The sequence below is a fragment of the Rattus rattus genome, chromosome 11, assembly GCF_011064425.1.
Source record: "Rattus rattus isolate New Zealand chromosome 11, Rrattus_CSIRO_v1, whole genome shotgun sequence".
Lineage (NCBI taxonomy): Eukaryota > Metazoa > Chordata > Mammalia > Rodentia > Muridae > Rattus > Rattus rattus.
Window position 1 is genome coordinate 7,544,186 of NC_046164.1, and position 24,134 is coordinate 7,568,319.

A 24,134-nucleotide genomic window follows, 5' to 3' on the forward strand; every position below is an offset into this window, starting at 1 on the left:
TGTTGTGGATCCATTTTCACACTCCACTTAGACTCTGGTAGGCATCTGGCCACCCAACTCCCTGGCCCCTTGATGCATCTTGACCTGATGATGACTGATTAAGTCTATGGCTAATTCCTCCTGGGAATTAGGCTCTGGGTTTTGGACTTGAACCTTCCCCCACCCTTCTCTTTTTAAAATAATTTTTATCGAGTTAACTTACAGATGATTTTAACAGCATATCGTTAGAACCGCCACAGAACGAATTGAGCATGGGATGTGGGCATGACACCGTTAGTAATGTGCCTGCCCTACAAGCATGAGCAGCCGAGTTTGTTTCTTCACGACGTAAAAGCCAGGTTGAGTCACACACAGCAAGAAGCCTAGAGCTAAGGGCTGGGGATTGGATAGGTAGAATGGTGAAGCTCACTGGCTGGTGTGCTAGCCGAGCTGATGACCTCCAGGGTCAGTAAGGGGCCTTATCTCAAATTAAGGTAGAAAGTGATTCAAAAAGATACTTGATGTCAACCTCTGCTCTCTGCTCACCTTTCACACACACACACACACACACACACACACACACACACACACACACACACACACAAGCACGTTATCCCCTTATAAAATATTCATCTTTATTCCACCCAATGATCATATATATCATAATTTGCTTATGTATGCACCCATTGATGGGTGTTTGGGTTACTTCCAGTCTATTACAGAGAAGCCTACTGTGACTGTCTGTGTCCTTGACTGTGTATGGAGATAAATGTTCATTCTATTCAGATGAAGCTCCAGCAGTGGAATTCATGCTAGGCCTATGTTGAGGACACCAACACAGACAAGCCTTTCCAAAACAACAGAGCCTCCTCCTAGTCTCACAGAGTGGGAGAGTTCAGTCTTAGTCTGACTCTCTCCGTGTAAACTACGAACATTAAGTATCTCCCGTGCGCAGAAGACTACTTCTGGCTTGCTTAGTGTTAGAGCATTTTACCCGGCAACAGCCCTGAGTGATCAGGGCAGGGCATGGTACCGCTATTTAAAATTAGTTATGATGGGTAATAGAAGTACTTATATAGTTAAGAAGGTACATCATTGATCCAAGGTCGCATGGCTAAGAGGGGACAACGCTGGGGCTGGAACCCAAGAGAGCTCAGAGCTGAGACACCCCCCCCCCACCAGTTGTTACTGCATGGGTCACCCAGACATCTTGGATTTCACCCATAAATTCATAAAATTTTCAGGACAAAAGTAGTGTGTGCCTACTAAAGATTATATAAAAAACACAGAAAAGTAGGATCAGACGTGTCATTCGTAGGTCAACCGCTGAAATATTACTGTGATATTATATTTTAATTGCTCTTTAAATATACTTGATAGATCATAGCCTCATTCTTTTCTGCACTGTTGGACTTGGCCTGTGCTTACCTACCAGAGAAGAAAGAACTATGTGTAGAATGTGAACATTAGGATGTGGGTTTGTGTGTGTGTGTGTGTGTGTGTGTGTGTGTGTGTGTGTCTATACACGCACATGTACGCACCTTTGTTTCTCCCTAATATGCATTCAGAATAGGTACCTGATACAACCCCAGCCACTCAAACAGCGTCTGCTGAACACACAATTCCTCCAGCCACTACGGCTTACACCTAGCAGGCACTACCGAGTAGATTCTCCATCTCTGTATGCCTCATCTTTTTAGAAGTTTAGCCTTTTTTAATTGGATGTTGGAAGAGTCCAGTTACTCACTTGTCAGCAAGAAGGTTTTTCTGAAAACACAGTCCCCAACTGGCTGTCACAGCAGGTAGCTGTTGCTTGAAATACTTGAAGGCTTTTAATCCCATTGAAGGTGTTTTCAGTCACCAACCTGCTGGTTAAACTATGTATCTGGCAGTATGACAAGAGACCCATATTAACCCTGTCATTTTTTCCAATTCCCCGGAAGGCCCACACATTAGAGAAAGCCTGGTCCAGGTCAGGGAGGTGGGCGGAGGGAAGTATCTTTGGAAAAATTGCCTTCTTAAAGGGATGTTGGGTGATGCAGTCAAGGCTTGCATTCAGCACCCCCCCGTAGGGGGTCCTGTCATACCCAGTCCACAGCAGCTGAGCTGGGGGGATGGGAATCTCTCATTCCCTGCTCCTGAGTTCCTCCACAGCATCTCAGTGTGGCCTCAACTGTGTTTCCCCTCATTTTAAATCGCATGTTGAAATCTCAATTCTTAGTACTGCAAAATGGTCCCTTCTCTGGAAACAGGGTCCAAGCAGGTCCGGTTAGATGGCAAGAGGTTCTTGAGGCGGGCTATGAGTCAGCGTGGCTAGTGTCAGGGGAAAGAGAAGTCAGAGCACAGGTAGATCCTCCACAAAACCAGCACGAGGGTATGGAGACAGCCATTTACGAGACAAGGAGAGAGGCTTGGACAGATGCTCCCTTCACAACAACCCAACCCTGACGACGCCTGCACCTTGAACTTCTGGCCTCGAAAACTGGGAGAAAAGAAGCTCGATGCCCAGGCTCTGACCTCACTAGCTCTGACACACTAATGTCTGTTTTCTTGGAAAGCCCAGCTAGGGCTAGGTGCAGCCTGGAAATGAAGAACCTAGCCGGAGTAAAGCATCACTTCTGAGGAGGCCCTCTCAAAGGATCTCACTCTCTCACTGGGGATTCTCCATCCTCTGGGTTCAAGCTGGCTTCCTCATGATCCTGTTACACATCTAAGCATGTGTGTCCCCACTTTCAAAACATATTCATTTATTTTTTATTTTTTAAAACATATTCATTTTGTCAAATCTATTATTCAATAAATAGGTTGGTTTAAGGGAGGAGGGAGTTTTCCTCATATAAGTATGTGTGTGTATCTATACACACAACACACACACACACACACACACACACACACACACACAGTTGGTGATCAGAACCTCAAGAGGACATGCTATAGTTTGAGTGTGGTCTTGGCTAGGATCATTATCGCCGTGACAGAACATGGTGAGCAAAAGCAACATGGTGAGGAAAAGTCTGATTTTTCACCCTGTAGATCATGGCCCATCATCAAGAGAAGCCAGGGCAGGATTCTGGGAGGGGAGACTTAGCCGAGGTCATAGAGGCACATGGCTTACTGGCTGATCCTCATGGCTTCCTCCCTCAGTCAGTTTTCTTTTATCATCCAGGACCCCAGATCCGAGGTGGCACCCTCCCCAGAGGACTGGGCCTCCCCACATCTATCTATTAAACAAGAATATGACCCACAGGCTTGCCCACAGGCTAATCTAGTAGGGCATTTCCACAACTAAGACTCTGTTCTCAAATTACACTCACTAGCTTGTGTTAAGCAGATGGGAGCCTAACCAGACAAGTGTGATTCCCCAAAGGTCCACACTTTGGAAGCTTGATCTTCCGTGTAGTAGCATTGGGAAGTGGGGAAGCTTTAAGAGGTGAAGCCTGCTATGAGGAGATGAGATTACTCAAGGTGCAACTCTTGGCAGAGATTCTTGCTAGATTTGTAGAATGAGTCAGTTTCTGTAAGAGTTTGTTGTTACAAAGAGAACACAACCGGCACCCCCGTGCTGTCTGGATTCCTGTCTCACCAACGGTCTCATTCTTCTACACTGCTAATAGAGCATTAGCTTCAGTTAGTTGTTACAGTAACAGAAAGTGGATTAATGAGGTATTAAAAAAAGACTGTGTGTGTGCATGTCTGTCTCTCTGTCTGTGTGTTTGTGTGTGTGTGTGTGTCTCTCTCTGTGTGTGTCTCTCTCTCTATGTCTCTCTCTCTCTCTCTCTCTCTCTCTCTCTCTGTGGTGTGCATATAGCTGCATATGGTGCACAGAGGTCAATATGGTATATCTTCTTCAGTCGTTCTCAATTTTCAAAGAAAAATCACCTATTGTTATTATATGCATGAGTACGCGTCTGTGCACTACGTGTGTGTGTGCAATGTCTTTGGAGGCCGGAAGAGGGCATCACACCCTTTGAACCTGGAATTACAAACTGTCCTCAGCTGCTATGTAGGTGTTGAGAACCAAACCCAGGTTCTCTGGAACACCAGTGAGTCCTATTAACTGCTGAGTCATCTCTCCAGGCTCTTTTCACTCTTCAAAACAATGTCTCCCCATGAACCCAAGGCTCCCCATGAACCCAAGGCTCACCCATTGGCCCTACAGGATATGCCCAAGCCACAGGGATTTGCATGCTTCTGCCTTCTGGATGCTAAGGTTGCAGATATGCACTACCATGCCCAGCCTTTATCTAGGTACTAAGGATGTGAACTCAGGCCCTCGTGCTGAGTGCCGAGTGCTTTACCGAAGAATCATCTCCCCAGTTCACAAGCTGCTTTTAAAGGAAACTCATATTTGAGCTCCATCCCCTGGGGACTTTAATCCTTGGATCCAGGTAGGGGCTAGATATCATTATTTTTAAACACATCCTCAGGACATTCAGTCAGGGCACAGAACCACGGATGTAACAGAAAAGTAGAGAGAAAAAAAATCACAAAGCCTGCCTCAAAATCTTTAATGTTTCCTTTCTGCTCTACGTGAGCCACATAAGCTAGAGGAAGTCATACAACATAGAGCTTTATTATGCCTTCTTTCATTTTTTGACATCTCTAACACTGGAATGGTAAAGCCATGTCAGGGGAAGCAAAGAAAATGGTGGACGGTGGGGTCATCTACTTGATTTTGTTTGCCTTATATAGTGGTGGCCAAGTCTGAACTGACATGAATTACGCAGTATTGTTAATAAGAGAAATTGAGCAGGCATACTGATGAAAGAACGATTTCTAAGTGATAAAGAAAGAAAGAAAGAAAGAAAGAAAGGAAGAAGGAAAGAAAGAAAGAAAGAAAGAAAGAAAGAAAGAAAGAAAGAAAGAAAAGAAGGAGGAAGGAAGAATCCCAATGGTGCTTAGTACCCTGCTCAGAGCTCTGCCAACCGTCAATTAGGCACTAACTGATAGGGACCCTCACTGCGATTTTACTAGGTATGAGACATCATGCCTAGAACAGCCTCTGTGTGACTATGAACTAATGAGGCATGAGGAACCCAAGTGGTCTGATCATACATGCACATACAACTGGGTTTAATTGACCCAGCTGTTGTCTTAGCATAGGAGCCATCCTGACCTGAGATAGAACAGCTGAACCGGCCCTGTGACCTTCTCCTCTCTCACACTCCTGGGCAGCATTAGCTGTGGAAGCTAGAGGGCTCTCGTGATGTTGGCCATCTGCTCTGAAATCTGGTTGGGGTGATACTCTCTAGGCAAAACGCTACTTCAGTGAGCATGCTCAGAAATGAATTTAATAGGCCAAGAGCTGAGCGTGGTAATGGACTGAGGTGAGGAAAGGGAAGAGACGTGTGTTTGAAAGGTAGTTCTTGGTTTTTGGAGGGAAGGGAGCTTTGATGGACGATCCATTGAGAAGAGAGTCTTTGGCAGCATGCACTGGGCAAAAAAGCAACAAGTTATGGCAAGACTGTGGTAAATTAACTATTAGGACAGGACTTTTTTCTGTGGGTTCACAGTAGCTGGAGAATTTCAACAATAAGATCTACCTTGCACCAAATAACGCTTCAGTCTAAAAGGCCCATAGTGTTCTTGGTAATGAATAATAGGCTTCACACAACCAGTAAATATACAAGGGCAGAGCTATTCAGCTGCTCGATTTAAGATCTGAGAGTGAGAAGGTCTTTGAGGTGGAAAAACACACAAGTTTCTAGAAGTCTTGGAGAATGAGTGTGCTCATCTACTGAAGCAGATATAGTCTGGTCTTAGCTGCTACATTTGAAGTCTGGGCAAGAATTGATGTCTGAGAACTGTAAAAGAGAAAAGAGAAACTGCCCTGAGTCTCACCCCATAGGACCAGGCTGGGGTCAGAGTAGAGCAAGGGCTGGGACTGACCAGCAGGTGGGTGCCTGGCAGAGCGGAACAAGAAGCTTGGGGCTTTTTAAATCTGTTCTCTCACAAGTCACCTAACACCACAGCCAAGAGCCTGCCCTTTCATCTTTGAAGAGATACAATCGGCAACCTGACAGAACTCTGGCAGAAGCAATTAGCTTATGAATTAGTTATTAAATATCTCATGCAGCCAAGGCATAGAGGTTGCTAATCTGCATACTTCCTGCAGGAACTTCGGGACAAAAGGGAAGGCCACCTGCTTTAATTTGCATGAGGAATCTTAGGCAGTCTGCTCATCCATTTCGTGCCCTCCTACCATATATATCACATACCCTTGCCACGGGCACCTGGAACGAAGCAGGGGCTCCTCTCTCAACCTTTCCCCACTACCTCGCAAGGTGCACTGCCTCTTTGCAGAATCATGAGTATGGTTTGCCTGGCTGAGCCCACTTCCGGATACTAACAGTTGTGCACTCCCCTGCCAAACCTATTTTCTTATTCATCAGCATGGCTGACTCCTTCTCTGCCTTCAGCTTTCCTCAAATGCCATCCTATTAGTAGGGAGGCCTTCCCCCATTCCTGCCTGTGACCTCTAAATACTCGTTTCATCCCTAACATCCCTAACCGTCATCTATCAGTGACACAGACTCACGTGTCTGCACACTGACAGACTCTGCAGGAGAAGGTGAGCTTGAGGAACACCTATGTCTCCTGATTTGATGTTCTCCGAGTGGAATGAAGAACCATAATTTAAGATCTGAAGCCACTCTCAGAAGATCTAAACCTTTCAAGTTGTCACCACCTCTAAGAAGTGATGGCAATTCCGACTTTGGATTTATTCTGTGACTCTGGCGCCGCTCGCAACATACAGCTGCCAAATTTTACAGATCCCCAAAATGCCTCCCCTCATCTCTCTTCCCATCTCCCACCTCACACAGTAAGACTTAAGGGTACCAGCCTGTCTCTCTCGTATCCTCCCTTTGCTATTGTATCTCAGTTGCTCTCCCGGTGATGTCGCAGGGCTTTCTGCTGGCCCAGTGTGGACCCTACCTCTCCACGGTCACTTCCTCATTTCTCTCTCTTAGATACTTTACTTCCTTCCCTGCTCAAAAGTCTATAGGTTACTTGGTATTTTAGATTAAAGTGAGATTATTTATCTCGGCTCGGAGGACTCCCCATATTGCCATAACTACCTGTGAGTCTTATCTTTTGCTGTTTTTAGAATACGTAAACCTGGTCCACTCAGCAATTGTTGACTCATGCTTTTTTCATTTCTGAAAAGAAGATGCAAGTTTAGTTTCCAGGAACTCTGACTTCTAAAGGCATTCCTGAGCCCACCTCAATGTGTCTTTTTGCTAAGTGTAGATTTTCCTGTTTTTTAACTCTTTAACTCCCAGTCTACACCAGTCTTCCCCAAGTTACAGGAATCTAGGGAGGTTTCGTGGCCCACCCAGTAGAGAAATTCAGGTTGTGAGGAAGCATTTGTTCATCTTTGCTTCCCGAAGAGCAGAGGAGCTTCTCCAGAATATATTTTTCTCTTTCTGTCTCTGTCTGTCTGTCTCTCTGTCTGTCTGTCTCTCTGTCTCTGTCTCTCTGTCTCTCTGTCTCTCTCTGTCTCTCTCTCTGTCTCTCTCTCTGTCTCTCTCTGTGTGTGTGTGTGTGTGTGTGTGTGTGTGTGTTTGGGTATAACATTTTTCTTTTTCATTAATCATTTTATTCATTTATACTTCAAATGATATCCCCCTTCCCGGCTATCCCTCCACAACACTCCCATCCCGTCTCCCCTTGCCCCCTTCCCCTCTGCCTCTATGAGGGTGCTCCTCCACCCACTCATTCTCATTCTGTTGAATTCAGTCTTTCTCCTCCGGTGCTGGTGGCTGAATCCAAGACCTCGTGGATGCTAGGTACATACTACTTCACTTCACTACACTCCCGGCTGAGGTGACTGGCTGTCATAGGACGTTACACCGTGTAGTCAAGGTAATGCCAAAGACCAGAAGGGTACAGTTGCTCCAGAGGAGTTGACTTTCTAGTTACGAGATAAGAGTGCTTACATGAAATTATAATTTGTGTGTGTGTGTGTGTGTGTGTGTGTGTGTGTGTGTGTGTGTGTGTGTGTGTGTGTGTATCTGAGGTCAAACCCAGGGTTTTATTCACATCAATGTCTTACCCACTTCCTAGGACTTATTTCCTTACCTCAAACTGCCATTTTGCTAATTTAGTTTTACCTACTATTATAAAACACTTAATACATATAATAAAAATAACAGCATATAATGATCAAAATTAGTGAGGCAAAAAATAAGTATCAGTTAAAACAGGATATATATATATATATATATATATATATATATATATATATGCAATGTAACGGTCCCCAGCACCTAGGGCTAGATGGAGCAAGAGAGGACCGTGTACCTGGGGAGGCCACATGTTCCAGGTGGCCCAGCTGGGGCTGGCTGGTGATTCTGTAGATGAGTTCTGTAGGCTTGCTGTCCTGGTCGGTGGCCAAGAGCTGTGCAGTCGTGATTTTTTCCACAGAGTTCTCGTCCAAGACCAGCCCTTTATTGGTGATGATGACTGGTGGGGATTTGTCTTCTGAAAATATCAGAAACAGTGGTTTGTCATGGGAGGTTTCTAGCCCCCTTTCTTCAACTCCAGGTCGGGCGCCCAGGAAGTAAGGTCAGAGCACCCCTCAGTGCTGTCCCTCGGAGGACCCAGGAAGGTGCCAGTCCTGGATTTTTATCTTTGTTGGTTATGTAAAAGAAGGACTGAGGCTCCACAGTGAACAGGGTGGGGACGGAAGATCCCCCCCCCTACATCTGCTCTTCTCTAGTAGCAAACCCATACCCCTTACCTAAAACACTGATGGAAAATGATTGGTCAGCCAACTTATTGCCTTCCCCATTAACCACGTCGAATTTAAAAGCAAAGCTCCCACCAGCTTCTCCTGGTCCGTGGCTGTATTCTATCTGCCCTATAAAATAGAGAAGGGAACAAAAAAAGTTCGGTTATTAGTACTTTCTGCTACTTATTTCTGAACCGAGAGGCGGAACTTCAATTGGTATTCACACCAAGGAATCAATTCACACCCTCCTCGCTTAGGTGCCATTTTTGACATTTTAATCTAAAGTTTCATTCCCTCTCTCTCTCCTTTCCTAACACCAACTTCCTTACACCTTAAAGACTCCTCATAACAAATTTCTTCCACGAGACGTTTCCTACGGTAGGGCTCAGCCATTCTGCAGGCTCTCGCTGGGGTTTTGAGGTGGTCTCATGAATGCCCAGATGAAGCAGACGGCACAGGGGCACACTGCACCGACCCCAGCCACATCATTTGGAGAGATCCTCCAACATATCCACATGACAAGGCCAGAGAGGGCAGGCCTGCTGCCCACCTCGGGGGATCTTTCACTTCCCACACGGAGGCACATGGGTTGTATCCACCCACTAGATATGCTAGCACATAACCTGCACAGAGAGGTCAGGAAGGATCCAAAGGAAGAAGGATAGGGCATCCCATCTTGCTAACACACATCACTTGCCTGGACCTATCAGTGTGAATGTAACCAAACCCTGGGAAGGGCTTCCTGCCCTCATTTTTAACGAGAGAAAGCGAGGAACATGGGAATTAAGTAACTATGCTATCCTGGTGTCTACTGCACCTCTTTGATGACCCACAGAATCAGCGAGCACTCAGACGCTCTCAGTTTAGGTGTGTCAGGACACTGACAGAGCCTACACTTCTTCTCCTGGGGCCATATTTCTACCTCTAAAAGGAACTGCACTGGCTGACATGGTTTTGAGGCATTTCTCCTCCCATCTGTGATTTTATTTTTTTCCTTTTCTACCCCAAAAGCGCTGTACAGCAGCTACGTGGCATTCGACGTTTATGCCTTTGAGTTCCATCAGCGTTTTCTGAAGGAGGGATGAGCCGTGTAATCTCCCCCAGGCAGCTCCTCTTCCATTTACCTAGTTCATTAACTGGTGCTCTCGGCGAGCCGGGCAGAGATATAAATTGCTCACCTAAGGAAGGCATCATTTTCACCATCATCCATCCCAACTCACTTCCTTTTGCTTTTCTTTCTCTCACACGTCCTTTTTAGCCACACAGCAAGTCAAGCTGACATTGCCCCCCTCCACAACAGACTCAGATTTCTCAGAAAATACATCCCTTTGGCCTAGAAAAATAGTTGTCCCTCCATTTTTAAAACAAAAGAAAAATAAATGAAGCTATAACTCAGCTTGTATTGAAAACAAAGAACGCACGGGCTCCTGCCATGGGCTGCCAGGCACTTAGCTCCCACTTTGTTATACCAGACAGAGCTTTGGGAGGCTTCGACAGGCAGGGAGAACAGGCTGACCTTGGCTAACGTCTGCCTGGGTGAAGCTCCGGATGGGGCCTCTAACAGAGATCTGCTCCAGTTTGTCAGCCTTAGCCATCTGTAGATGCCCTGCGCCAGGGTCTTCCTTCACGATGTACACAAGCTGGCCAGCCTCCGAGTCAGTGTCTGTCGCTCTCAAGTGCTGCTCTGTGATGCGTGCTACAGACCCTGGGAAAGAGCGGGAGGCAGAAGGTCATTCCCCACCGTTCCTTCTAATGGGACACCAAGTGATGTGTGTGTGTGTGTGTGTGTGTGTGTGTGTGTGTGTGTGTGTGTGTATGTGTGTGTGTGTGTGTGTGTGTAAATATATATATATAATCACACATTACTCTGGCCTACATACTAGGCATTTGTCTGCCTGCATTTCCAGCTGAATAAACTCTGTTTTCCTGAAATAAAATCATTTAGAACTCAACCCTTTGCTTGTGTCCACTTTTACTCTAGCCCATGCTTATTCTTGTAGTAGCCTCCATGTGGAGCCTAGCAACAAAAGCTACTTCTATGTGCCAGTACTTCTAGATCTCGGTGGGTTTAAGAAATCTGCTTCAGTTTGATTTACTTGCTGTCTTGAGACTAACCAAACCAGAAAGCAACAGTCGTACATGAGTTCATGAACAAACCTCATTGTCATCTCGAATGAACTAGTCGAAGTCAGTGTTCCTCAAGTCAGAAGGTAAACGGAGCATAGGGGTCAGGTTTAGGGTCTGTGTGGAGACTTGGGACGGGGGCAAGACACTCACCATGGAAACACTTCTCAGAATCTGCCCTTCGCTTCCTGACCAGCTATGTTCTCGTCTTAAAAACAGCAATTACTCGTAATGTAAACACTCAACATTCATGTCACATGTCTTGGTGTTTGGAATGGCACTGAGCCTTCTGCCAAGAATGCAAGACCTTTAGCACTCTACCCAGGCTTCCCAGTAAGTATCCCTGAGGGGCAAGGCAATGTCTTCCTCCAGACAAAGATCTGACTCGCTTGGTGCTTGACCCAGTACGCTATAGCCCACGCTCAAAGTTCCTCTTGTGACATGTATATCACTGCATGTGATGTGACCCTTGCTGTCCTTCTACAATATAGCATGAGGCTTGGAGGACAGAGTGATTTGAGCTTCGATGGAAAAAAGAATCAGGTCTTCTCCAAGAGTCCATGGAATAAAAACAGGCTACTTCTCTTGTAAGTAGCAAAATGCCAATTTCTAGAACCTTGGGTAACTCTCAGAACTGCAGACTTTATTACACCATGTACTTAATTTTTTCAATAGAAAACATGTGGGAAACTAAGATAAACAAACTACAGAGTTCTGGTGCACAGAGACTCGGGATGGATTCCCATTCGCTGTTGACTTCCTACAGCACAGCATAATCAAGACGAATGCATATCATTGTGTCTTTAATGCTACTAGAATGTGGCGGAAGTCTGACAGTTTAATGCCAGAATGGCATACAAAGTGACTCTCAATTATTTGCATAATCTCTTAACTCCTGGTAGCCTCCCAACTACCCTTCTGTGCCTTTTTAATTTTCTTAAAAATTGAAGTCTTGAAAACTCTTGCCAGGGTTCTTTTGTTGATGGTTTCTATGCTGTGGGCTGGACAGAGGCAGGGTCACAGGAGACCTGGCTCTAAGCTGTACCTTATGATTTTAAGGGTACTGAAAATCTTATAAACACCTTACAAAACACTCTCAAATTCACCCACAGAGGTGCCTTGCCTGGAGAATTTCATTGGTCCTTATTTCTAACTCTTAAGCAGCAATTTCCCAAAAATTCTACTTTCCTTAAATATTGAATAACTCCCTCAAGATGCATCCACAGCACCAATATGGAAAAAAGCCCCATCTCCACAGGCTTTTAAAAATAAGGCGGTGTGGAAAAAACGAGGAATTCCATTCCTACAGGGATTGCTATAGTTTGCTGATGGAATGTCCCCCAGGGGCTCACGTGTTGAGACATGGTCTCTAGCTGCTGTCACTATTTTGGACATGCTAAGAACTTTAGGGCGTAGAGCCTAGCTCAGGAAGTAGGTCCCTGAGCGGTGTGTCCTTGGCAGCTATACTTTGCTCTGGTGCTCAGACCTGCTTGTCACAAGGCAAGCAGCTATAATCATTTCTTTCTGTTTCTGCCCATGATGGCCTGTTTCCTCTGAAACTGTTTTTTGTAAGCATGCGTCATGGTGACAAAAAAAATTGGGCTGACCCACCTGCTGAGAGCTGAAGTCCTCGGTTTATTGCCAAATGGGGAATGTTGCTTGTGGGCAGTTCTATGTAGATCTCCATCCTCCCTGTGTCTACATGGAGGCCATCCGTGAGAGAGAACCGGAACTCATCTACTGCCATGTAGATATCACCAGGTAAGTACCCGACCAGCCCGGCCAGGATATCCTGATAGGTGAAGGAGGAGCCTTGGTCTAAAACCGTCCCATTTTCTAGAGGGTCAGAGGCAGTAGGCCTCCGGAGTAGGTGACCTGCAGAAGGAAGAGAGAAATGATAAAGAAAACAATAGTTTTATATACTTACATAATCAAAACAGTCCAATTTTGCCAACGAGTGGGAGCCTGTGTAGAATGTCAAATACTTCAGAGACCCTTGGTGCTAACGCTTAGCATTTTGTATGTAGGCATAGGTGGTGCCCTCTGACCTTGTCTATAAATAAAGAATACCTAGTTCCACTCTTGTGGTTAAAATTCTAAGGAGACACAGGTGGAAGCTGAAATATAGTGGTTTAGAAATCACATCTCCCTCCCTGGATTCAAACCCACTCGATGATCCGAACTTTACTTTCCCTTCTGCAAAGTGAAAATGGCCCTCCATCCTCTCTGCCTACAGTGCACAGATCATGGGGTCCATGCTTTAAACTCCTTTTAAATTCAGGAAGACTGTAAGCGTGCTTATACGGACGCCCCCTTTTCTTTCTGTTTTGAAGGGGTCACACGCTGCAAAGGTATAGTTAAAAATGCGTCATCAGAGAAAGCGAATTAAAGTTATTGGAAATCACAGTGGCTATTTCCGTTATCAACCCCCCAGCAACAGCAGCGATTCTGCTTTTGAACGTCCAACCCCAGTGAAGAGTGATTGACACCACGCATGGCTCCAGGGCTTGAAAGTTTGGGGGTAGCATTTGGAGGAGGGGGTGGAGGAGCCCCACAGTGGCTTCTCCATTTGCTTTATATTAGAGAATGCGCCCGTTGCACAATGAGCATGTCGATGAGAGACTTCTAACATGCTGACAGGCTGCTGCATGAGGCAGCCCCCGATGATCTGATGAAGTCATCTACCCTGAGAAGAAGCCACACAAACACGGAAACCTGTTTTTTCGGGAGATTACAAAGGAGTGCAAGAGAAGAGCAGAAGGGAAATTTCAGAGACACCAATTTACTTAGCACGCAGGTTTTCAAAATAGCATCCACCAAGACCCGCAAGACTCTCGGCTAGCTGTGAATCTGATATTATTTTTTTAATGCAGAGAATGGGCTGTAAGTAAGGATGGAAAAGGAAGAATGAACTCATCTGTGAGCTCACGCTCACCACCCATCGGACACCACCCATCGGACGCCTTAATGAAGCAGCAGCTCCCCCCACCCCCATCCCCACCCCCGGTTTGTGTCTTACCGTGGTCAGGCTTTTTCATCAATACGAAAATCAGCTCGTTATCTGGGGTGTCCAGATCTTGTAGGCTCAAGGAAGAATTGCTTATCGCCACTCCCGAGCTTAGCCGTACTCCCAGGGGTCGTAGGGTCATCCTGGGAGGCTCATCATTCTTCCTCTGATTAAAGTATAAAGGATTTGGTCTCACACAGGTATTAGTTTAAGAAGAAAGAAAGCATTCGGAGAATGGGGCATTGTTACTGCAACAACCCGCACTATCCAAACGGTATTTAACGGGCTACGGGATTTATTCCCTAGTCAAAATATTAATTAAAAATAAAAAGCCACGTATATAAAAGGTCCCGCTGAAAGGAGGCTGATGGACATTCTCTAAGCAGCTCCTAAGGTATTTTCCATAGGTAGAGTGACCATGCTTTTCTAGACTTAAACGGCATATAATTTAGAAATACAGGGATAGTTGAGGGGCAAAGTCTATTTTAATTCAGGTGGTCTTAGAAATTTCTCGATGCACCACAGAAGCTATAGAAGGTCAGGACACTGAGAGGCACAGACTCTAGGGCTCCCTCCTCCTAGTCCTGCTCCATCCCTGCCCCTATACAAGCTGTTACACATTTTATTTTCCCAAGCATTCATTCTGAGAGTTATCTTTTCCCTCCCTCTCCTTGGTGTCATAAAGTACAGTTATGACAATAGTGTCTCAAATAAAAATAAATGTAGGTTTAAGGATCAAATTTCTTTGATTTTTACAGTTAAATAAATCAACGAATTAAAGAAAGAAAAGGCCAGCAATGCATGGAGACCCACTTGGGGCAATATCAGAGATGGGCATATGCCAGTTTTTATCTAAATATGGAAATGGCATGGTGTTTCTGATTTCTACAAATTGCTTTACCCAAAAACAAGTACATTTTTATCCTAAGTTAGAAATTCAGATCTCCAACTTAGACCTTCCCCAAATGCCAACTACTATTTCAAAAGCTTCCAGAAGGTCAGGGTTATGTGTTAAAATTGATATTTAAGTTTGAAGGTCATATGCAACCCTTTGCTTGTGAGTTGGTACACGGGCTTGTTTAAGACTGGGATATCGTGAGGTTTAAGGTCAGCTCTTTTAAGAGTTGGGATATTGTGTGGCTGAAGGCTCACTCTCCACCTTCCGAAGTCTTTACCTCGATGGTGATATTGATGCTGTGAATTTCAGAGCGACCACTTCCGTCGCTCACATAAAAGCTAAAAACGTCATGGGTGGGCTCGATGCTCTCGTGAACGCTCTGAAAATAGTAAATGTAGTTTTCCAGGACGTCTTGAATAGGGAATGACGCCTCCAGCTCACTGTTTGCTCCTGGGCCAAAGCGGTCTCCTGCATAATATCAAGGGAAAACATTGACCTTGTTTGGTAAGAATCAGATCACCAGGCCGATCTAGAAAAGAAGACCTCAGCAACACATGATAAAAGTATGACTGTGCAAGAAGCTAGGACGGAGCTCAAGACCAGAAACTGGTCTTGGATTGAATAGTGTCTCTAAGACTGTTCCCGCCTATAAATGGATATGCTGGTCCTGCTGTCTCCACAGGGAATCAGGTGACATCCAAGTACCTGAAACCTCTTGGTTGCTTTCCTTTTGCATAGCACATTATCTGTGGTTGGTTTCTTTCCAATCATTTACCCAAACTGGGCGTAAATATCAACACCAAAGCCAGCATTCTGATTCAAATGTCAGCACTCTTCCTGATATATCCTTCAAGTGTCACCAATTTCTCTACATAAGAAAAAGTTAACTACTGTCCTTCCTGTTTAGAACCTCTCTGCCCACACATTTCTAGTTGACTTCCAAGTTTCTTGTTTTAAACTTTCTTTATTCTCAAGTCGTCCTTCTACTTTTGTGTAGTTTTGTGGTTTTGTTCTTTTTCTTTTCTTTAAGAGAGAGAGGGAGGGGGTTGGGGATTTAGCTCAGCGGTAGAGCGCTGCTTGCCTAGTGAGCGCAAGGCCCTGGGTTCGGTCCCCAGCTCCGAAAAAAAAGAAAAAAGAAAAAGAGAGAGAGAGAGAGAGAGAAGACTGTATTTAATTAGGGTTACTGCTCGAGGAAGGGTCTCTGTACCAGTGAATGCACCACTGAGAATGCAACTCCCTTGTAACCTTTGTCCCTCTCAGAGCAGTGGTTGGCATGTTGGCAGTCCCAGTCCTGTGGAAGTCTGTGCAGGCAGCCATTGCTGCTTTGAGTTCTTTGGGGCAATGGCTATGATGTGAACAGAAGACACCATTTTTCAGCACTCCTTCCCATATCCCAGGTCTGATCTCCAAGTTCCTAGAAGGAACTTATACATCAGTTAGAACCCAGCCTATAGGATAGTATGCCAGGGCTACTGGGTGCTCAGAGGCTGTGTAAATACCACAATACTCATGTACCATTCAGACACGGAAGTGCTGCTACAGCCTGCGTGAGTTTCCCCCTAAGAGCATGTGTTAGTGTAGAGCCTGTGGTGTGAGGTCCTTAGGAGATGGAATTAAGTGGGAAGTCTTAGAAACGGGGATTTGCTTTAAATCCAGGGCTGAAGTGAAAACTTAATGGTTCTCTGGAAAGTCAGTTGTGTTAGATGGTGTTTTGCTGGGGCAAACACGTGAAGGAATGTTTTTCTGAAGCAAACACAGGTGAAAGACTAAGGCAGATTCAGGAAGGAACGTTTAGCTGAAGCAGACACAGGAGAGAGGATGTTCTGCTAAAGCAAGCTTGTGAAAGGACACGTGATGAAGGATTGGTCCGCTTCATATTGTGTCGTTGAGCTGCATTTGTTGGGACTCCGTAGAGAGAAATGCACCAAAAAATCTTCTGGTGAGGTGTTGCAGCTTCTTGCGGTTTCTGAAGACCCAGGCTGATGGGCAGTGTCATGCCAGCTGCCACAGATGCACATCCTGAGGCAAGACAGGTGCTGAGCCAAGGCCAGTGGAGGACACGTGATGTTTGGAGAAGTGTGAAAAAGGACCAGTAGGGTGTCTTGTGTCTTTGCTGGTCCTCACTTCAATGAGAGAGTCAAAGCTGAGAACTTCTCCTGGTGTCCCTCCTGGTGTCCCTCCTGGTCCCTCCTGCTGACTCATGCTGAGGCTAAGGCCTAACTGTCTCTGCTAGGTAGTGCCACAGCTGGTGACTCCTGGTTACTATCCCGACTCTAATGAACAGGACTGCTGGTGTATCCCTGAAGTGTTTGTGCGTGGATCGACTGCCGCTGCCGGCCTGTGAACTGAACTGCTGATTTCCAAACAACACAGACAGGAGTTACACCAAAGGACCTTTCTAAACAGGTCCACTTTCCCCGTATCTTTTCTTTTCCACTCCCTCTGGTGGGTGCTGGAGGTTAAAGCATTTAAGAAGCATCATTAAAAGTAGACTTTGAAAGAAAATGAATTTACCCTGGGCTTAAGGAGAGAGCTTTGTTTTACCATTCCACTCTGGTTATGATGAGTTTCGACAGCTAGAGGTCCAACTGACCATGACTGCTACCACTGATCTCAAAGAAAAGTATACCTTGCCTCTGTGGAAGTTGACTTATCTCCGGTGTGTGTTATAGTAATTGACCAACAGGGGTACATTTGGGGAAGTGAGACGCTCATGGGGCACCTTTCAAAGTTCTGTAATTGGCTGCCTCCTGATTCCTCATCTCGTCCAATAACAAATGTTGCAAAGGGCCAAGGGGGAGAGTAAGCAACATCCAAGTGATGGATGGCTTGGCCTGGCCTTGGTTTTTGCCAAGTCCTTCTAATTGATTGATTTTTTAACTCGCTACCACAGTTTTCTAGAGCAGAGAAAAAGAAATTCTGTGCCTACACATTTCCTCGCTATGTGTGAACAAAGGCCCATAGGAAAACCAAAGGGCTTCCCTCACCTTCTCTATGGTCCTTGGCAAACACCAGATTCTAAAAGCGCTAATAACCTCTTGCCTGTAGACAGGGCTGTTTGCTGGCACCCCAGTGTAAAGACCAGGACTGAAAATGCCTTTTGTTGGTTTGTTTTCTCACAACTTGTTTGAGAGAAAGAAAATAGAAGCTGAGTGAGACCTAAGCAGTCAATGACCCAATGTTCCCTGGGACAGAGAGATCATGGCCTTCAGAAGGAACTGCTGAGGGCACTTCCAAATTTTACTTCCTCCTTTCTTCGATCTTTACAGGCTGGGAACCGTGGCTTTGTTATCTGGGTCAAGAACAGCCTCAGTAAATGACACCTCAAAATATACAGAATAAAATAAGCCTTGTTTTAAAACTGTTGAAGAGTTAGTTGTCTATCTAGGGAGTCAGTCAGGGAAGCCGCCAGCACCAGTCTCTCCAAGTTTTAAAATTGCACTTTCTATTTTTGATGTACATCTCTGATGTGTGTTCCCTGCCTTCCTCAGCAGAATGTCCTAGGTACGAATTAAACGGCCCCCGGTGAGTGTGGCTGTCATCCCGGACACCTGCTTTACTCAGCACTGGGAATGAGATGCCCTTAGAGCGACTCAGCGGGTCATGCCCTGATCAGACAAGTCCTGAATGAATGCAGATTCTATGCTATTAGGTTTCATAGCCAACACTGTAACCATTCTGTCTCCCATCCTGCTTGGTAGAAAGTAAAAAGCTGCTTTTTACCAGATTTAAAACTGCATCCCAATGGCCTAGAATTCAATTTAGGTAGCTAGTTTCATCAACGTGTAAAACACTTGCTTCCAAACAGAGGTGTGGGGCTTCCTCCTCTGAGGAAAGGGCAGCCTCTTCGAGTTGATATAAACTGGCCAATTATTGTGTGCCCTTGGGCATCTAGAATGAAGAATCTTTCAATGGTCCTAGGACAAGCAGCCATGCTGGGCATCACGCATGGGCTGACAAAAAGTGTTGGGTCATGGGCTACACCAGTCTCTTCAGTGGGAGCTTTTGGGATGCTGCCCAAGAAACTGTTTTCACAACCTCTTCAGATGTGGCTTATGCACATTATAGTTCGGAGAATCATTTTTTTTTTTTTCAGAGCGTCTGAGACTTGGCAGAATTTTGACAACAGCCTATCTGTGCTGTTTCATGTGCTTCAGGTAAATGTCAAGCTGTGTTCCAAGGGCTTTCTGGGAAAGAAATCGCACGGAGTGAGGAGGTAGTGAGTAGCAATGGCCTATCATGATCCCCCACCTCACCGATGTGGAGGTGCTTGTCTCTTCCAGAGATGCTAGTTTTCCTTTGCCCGTATAGACTCCCTCTGACCCTTCACGTTCCAATTCCCTGGGGCTTTTCTGCCTGCTCAGACAGAAGCAATCACTTTGTTCTGTGCCCTCAAGGCTTAGTTCCTTTGCTGTCCTCTACCGTGTAACCCTACAGCCTTTCTATCTATCTCCGACTCCAGGCACTGGTCAATGCTATCCATGTTAACATTGTATCTAGTGCAAACGTTTGTCCCCGGGAGCTTAAATATGCAACAAACAAATCTTCAGGCACACATGGAAAGACAGCAGGGAAAAGATCCAAGACTCTCCATAGGAAAACATGACCGTTTTCAATGAGTTTCTGGTTATCAGGCTCAAGTGGCAGCCACCACGCTGGACACAGACACCTGCAGTCAATGGCCTATCTGTGGGAGCTGCTAGCTCCATGCCAATTAGAGCCTCGCACCAGCGTTTGTTCACCCAGGAATCTCATTGCAGACTGGGTAGCTCAGAAACTGGCAGGAGCTGTCTCTCGGCTGCCAGTCACAGCAGGTCTCAAGGGGCCTGTGGACCGCACATGCCTTTTTTGCCTCTCCTTGTCTGTGGTAACCTCCAGTGGGTTAGGGCAGATGGTACAGGGGAGGGATGTTGAAGAGGGTGTCAGAGATAGACAGCATGCGTTTCTATTCATGTCATATCCATAGGAGGAGCTGAGAGACAAGCTAGAGTTCATCGGAACTGCATCTGCCTCGCAGGAAGGGGACAGCCATCTCCTTCTTTGACACCTCATTCTGAATACAACCAGTGAACCCCTCAACCCCCACGGCTCATACTCCAAATCCCGTTACTCTGCTCAGGTTTTTCCATTTATTAACCTTCCAGCGTCTTATGCCTCCTCCTCCCATTTATTCCCCCACCCCCGCTAGGATAAATGTCAATATGAAGGTGGAGTGGGTTACCTGCTTTGTTTACTGATATATCTTTGATGCTTAAAAAAATGCACGGCATAAAGAAAATGCTAAGTGACCTTTTTTTCCCTCTTTTACGAAAGAAACTTTCCTTTCTCCCAGGTTCTTGGAAATAATGGGTCCATCTCGATGTAATGCTCCGCATCCAGGTTTAATTAGAATATCCCCCCACCCCCCATTGCCAGATCCTACATAGTTGCCCAGCAACAAGGGTTACCTGTTCCTGTGTTCTCAATGCAGCCATACTTGGGCAGAGCACTTAGCTTAATGACAGCGTCCCCCTGAAGGTTGTCCTGATCTTCAGTGGCAAAGAAGTGGTGGAGGGAGAGTGGTGCTCTCCCTCCCTCATCGACCTACAGAAGAAAGGAATGCAGAATGAACAACAACAGGGGTCAGGGGACAGAACCGGAAGCTGTTGCCTGGGGTCACCATCAGCACCAGGTTTGCTTTTGTGGGAGGTAGATCTCTGCAGATGAGGAAAAGTATCTGCTGCCAAAGCTGGGAGATCTTTCAGCCCCTCGAAAAGATGAGAGCTGTGCATCTCCTATCAACACTGCACTTCCTGCAATGATGGATCTGGTTATAAAGCAGTTCTGGCCAGTTCTAACCACCCATCTCAACATGTTTCAGGACGGGACAGCTGCCTTCTCGGGGCATCAGAATTCCATAGAGCATAGCTGGAGAATGACAGATGCAGCCTCCTTCACATTCCCTGGGGTTGACTGTCCTACAGGCGTCACCGTCTAGAATAAAAGTCCCATTTATCCCCTCATATTGTATATTTATAGGGGTCTAGGAATAAAGGACTCGCTGTACCTGAAAGTTAATGGTTATCCGAACATCAAAGAAGAAAATAAATCAATATATGTAAAAGCAGTTGTTCAAACTAACCTTTTCTTTAGGGCCTGGTTTTATGCACTAACTCTGCAGTCTGGGCCTGATGTTTTTCACCTGCCTGCAGGAAATGGTCAAGGCATTTTACTCTGAACTCGTGGCTAGATGCGGGGTGGGCCTATAAACTACGAAATGAGACTCTTGGAATGGAAATGGTTCCAGTTACTTCCCCAAGTTGGAGGATGGGGAAGACAGGAAAAAGATCACAACTATTTGGAAATTATTCAGAGTTTCATGAATTTTAAAGTCCTCAATAGAGCCAGAAAAGGGCCAGGCTTTGGGTATTATTGTGTGTGTGTAAGGCAAGAGAAGGAAAATTAGTATCTGTGAATCCCCTGCCATGCATCAGATACTACGCTAGGAGTGATGCAGGCTATTTTAATTAATCACTAGAGAAATCTTTATGTAGTAGAATGTGTAATATTTAAGGGAGAAACAGAGGCTAGAAAGAATTAAGTGCTTGTTGCAAAGCCAGTCTGGTCGTACCTAAGAAAGCTGGCACGGGCACTCAGGCTGGTAACTTCAGTGACAGACACATTATACTGCCTCTCACACAGGATCTCGTAATCTTGTTAATAAATCTAGGCTGCTTTAGTTCATGTGGGGTCAGATTTCCGTGGTTTAATTATTAACAACACTAAACTATATAATCCCCCAAAGTATATTCTACTTTTGTTTTATTCCCATTGCCAACAATATCCAGTATACTCTAGTGTGTGTGTGTGTGTGTGTGTGTGTGTGTGTGTGTTATGCGACTATAATGGCTTGATCTTCTGTATATAATTATTTTATATATACAGATGTATACATATGTATATATGTGTACACACACACACACACACACACACACACACACACACACACACACAAACCTTACAGTGACAGCCGCAGACTGTCTATTATCTCTGCCCAGATACTTTGGGGGAAGAACTTGGTAGCCCATCTCGGCAGAAATCCTTTAGCTACATTACCAAGGATGCCAGCTTTCCCAAGCCCCTGATACTTATTGATCTGAGAGCTGTTTACCGTGATAAGGTCAGCAAAGGCAATGATGTGTGGAGGGTTCTCGGCAGGAGTGACCGTGATGGTAAAGACCTGGTTGTCCACACGGTTGTTGTCCATGTCTGAGACAGAGAAGTGGAAGCCATCTGTAACCGATTGCCCTTCCGTCTCAAACACAGCAGAGTACCTACAAGAGGAAAAAGGTTGACTCACCCTGATGAGCTGGGGAGAAGGAGTTGTAATTTTTTTTATATAAAAATGAGATCGGAAACGATGTGCTCTTTGAAGGAACCACAGCCTTTGCTTATGGATTGCGATACAATTGTTAAAAACTAAATCCTTCCAAGAATCCGTGGTGGTCTTTACGTACCTAATGTTCTTACGGTTGATGTCCTCCATGGTGAAATTGGAATCCCCTGAGAGCTCCTCCACGTCAGGTCCTGAGGTCTTTAAGAGCACACCGTACAATGGCAGAGAACTTAACTGAATCCAGATCTCTGAGTCAGGGGAGGAGTCATCCTAATCAGGCAAATATGAGTTAGGACATAAATGCAGGTTTGTGGAGACCAAGGTACTTAGAGTCCCACAGGATCTTCCCTGTAACATAAGGGCACCTGTCCTAAAAAATACCCCACCCAACTCCATGAAAGCCCAGTATTTAGTCCTCATCAAATGCCTCTGGGATAATATCTTCTCAGAAGACAAGCTCATGGTAACAGTGGGGAAATGCACTCATGGTATAGGGTGTAAAACAAAGACATGTTTTATTGTTTCTGTAAGAGCCATGAGGGACTGTTTTTATTATATGTGCATAATACAGAAGAGAAGATGGTGGCTCTAACTCGCCGCTCTATAAACACAGGCACAGGCTTCTTTTGCGGTGTCTAAAAACCACTTTGCACTTTAGAAATACACAGAACTCCCTTATAGTGTATAATACGCTCTACAAGGACAAAAGCCTGTAAAACAGGATTTGCTTAGCCAATGATTCACTCGAAGCAATACCAATGTGACAAAAATTTGGATTAACAAAAGAATTTAGGAGGGCCTGTGGACTGCCTTCTGTGAGGACTGAATCAATGGATCGCTCCCTAGAACACTTAATCTTAACAGAGAACATTTTCTTCTCCTGTGTTGTTTATTGAGAAATAAAATCAGCTTTCTGTTTGCCTGCATTAGCAATAACAGAACATCTTCTTGAACAATTTTCTCTTTCTTCAAGAATATTTTTGGAAATGTCCAGGAGGCAGGAGATGTCATTTTGGAAAATCTCCCTGGGTCCTATGTGGTTCAGAGGATCTGACTATCAATGTGGCGACTCTCTGTTTTACCTTGGCAACAATGAAAACAAAGGTTGCAGGGCCAGTTTTACTGTGAAAGGCAAGTTCTCCTGGCTACACTGTGCAGCTGCTGAGTGACAAAGGATGTGGAGCAGATGTGAGCTGGGCCAGGCAAGCAAGCTCCGGGTCCCTGTCATGTCCATCCGCATCACAGAATTGCCTCAGCCCACCTGATACTAGCCCAGGAGGGAACGGGAACTTAGGCAGCTAGCAGGGCTCCAGAGAACGTCTTCTAAATGAATACACCTAGTGTTTTCTCCTTTCTCCTTGTGGAGGATTAACTAGAAAGCATTGGTTTCCAGAGTTACCGCCTACTACTCCTGTGAGTTCTCACTGAGAAAGATCTCTGAAAGACCACTGGAAAATTTCAGGTATCCTCTCCTGAGCTTCAAGAAAGCACAAGGACAGCGTGCCTGACTCTTAATTAGAAGAAAGAGTTTTTGACTCACAGCAAATCTGGCAAAGAAATGCCTGCTTTGTGCCAGGCATTATCTTATTATACTTCAATTTTTGAAAAAGTCCTGGGGTGAAAATGTGAGAAATCAGCTATTATATTCTTCTTCAAAATACCTTGTCATAATTAAAAAAAATATATCACTAAATTTAAGACCAGCTAAGAGATGGTGAGTTCATTAACATGCATGAGAAAGCAGACCCTGTTCTCCTGTCGTTTCCCTGTTCAAAGCCCTTCATATTCATTTCGGATGAATTCTTATTTTCATTCTATTCTTCTTATCCATTCTAAATAAATTAACATGTAATATGTAGCTACAGTGAATATTCATAATTATTTAGCTTGCATATATATATATATATGTATATATATATATATAAATATATATATATATCCATGAACCTATCATTCAACATGAGAATTAGATAATTAATTTAAGGTCTGGGAAGACAGCTTAGTCAGGAAAGTGCTT

At 45.0% G+C, this 24,134-nt stretch overlaps 1 protein-coding gene across 1 annotated transcript in view; it reads right to left on the minus strand.

Annotated features, from left to right (window-relative positions):
- The window catches only part of Fras1 (Fraser extracellular matrix complex subunit 1), a 250,306-nt gene that overhangs the window by 59,380 nt on the left and 166,792 nt on the right, over positions 1 to 24,134 (minus strand). The window contains exons 38-46 of the mRNA XM_032916779.1: positions 22,239 to 22,387; positions 21,893 to 22,055; positions 20,190 to 20,325; positions 15,020 to 15,210; positions 13,857 to 14,010; positions 12,449 to 12,712; positions 10,230 to 10,418; positions 8,723 to 8,842; positions 8,284 to 8,463 (exon numbers count right to left, since the gene is read on the minus strand). Of these exons, the coding sequence (XP_032772670.1) occupies positions 8,284 to 8,463; positions 8,723 to 8,842; positions 10,230 to 10,418; positions 12,449 to 12,712; positions 13,857 to 14,010; positions 15,020 to 15,210; positions 20,190 to 20,325; positions 21,893 to 22,055; positions 22,239 to 22,387 (1,546 nt within the window). The remainder of the gene's footprint in view (positions 1 to 8,283; positions 8,464 to 8,722; positions 8,843 to 10,229; positions 10,419 to 12,448; positions 12,713 to 13,856; positions 14,011 to 15,019; positions 15,211 to 20,189; positions 20,326 to 21,892; positions 22,056 to 22,238; positions 22,388 to 24,134) is intronic.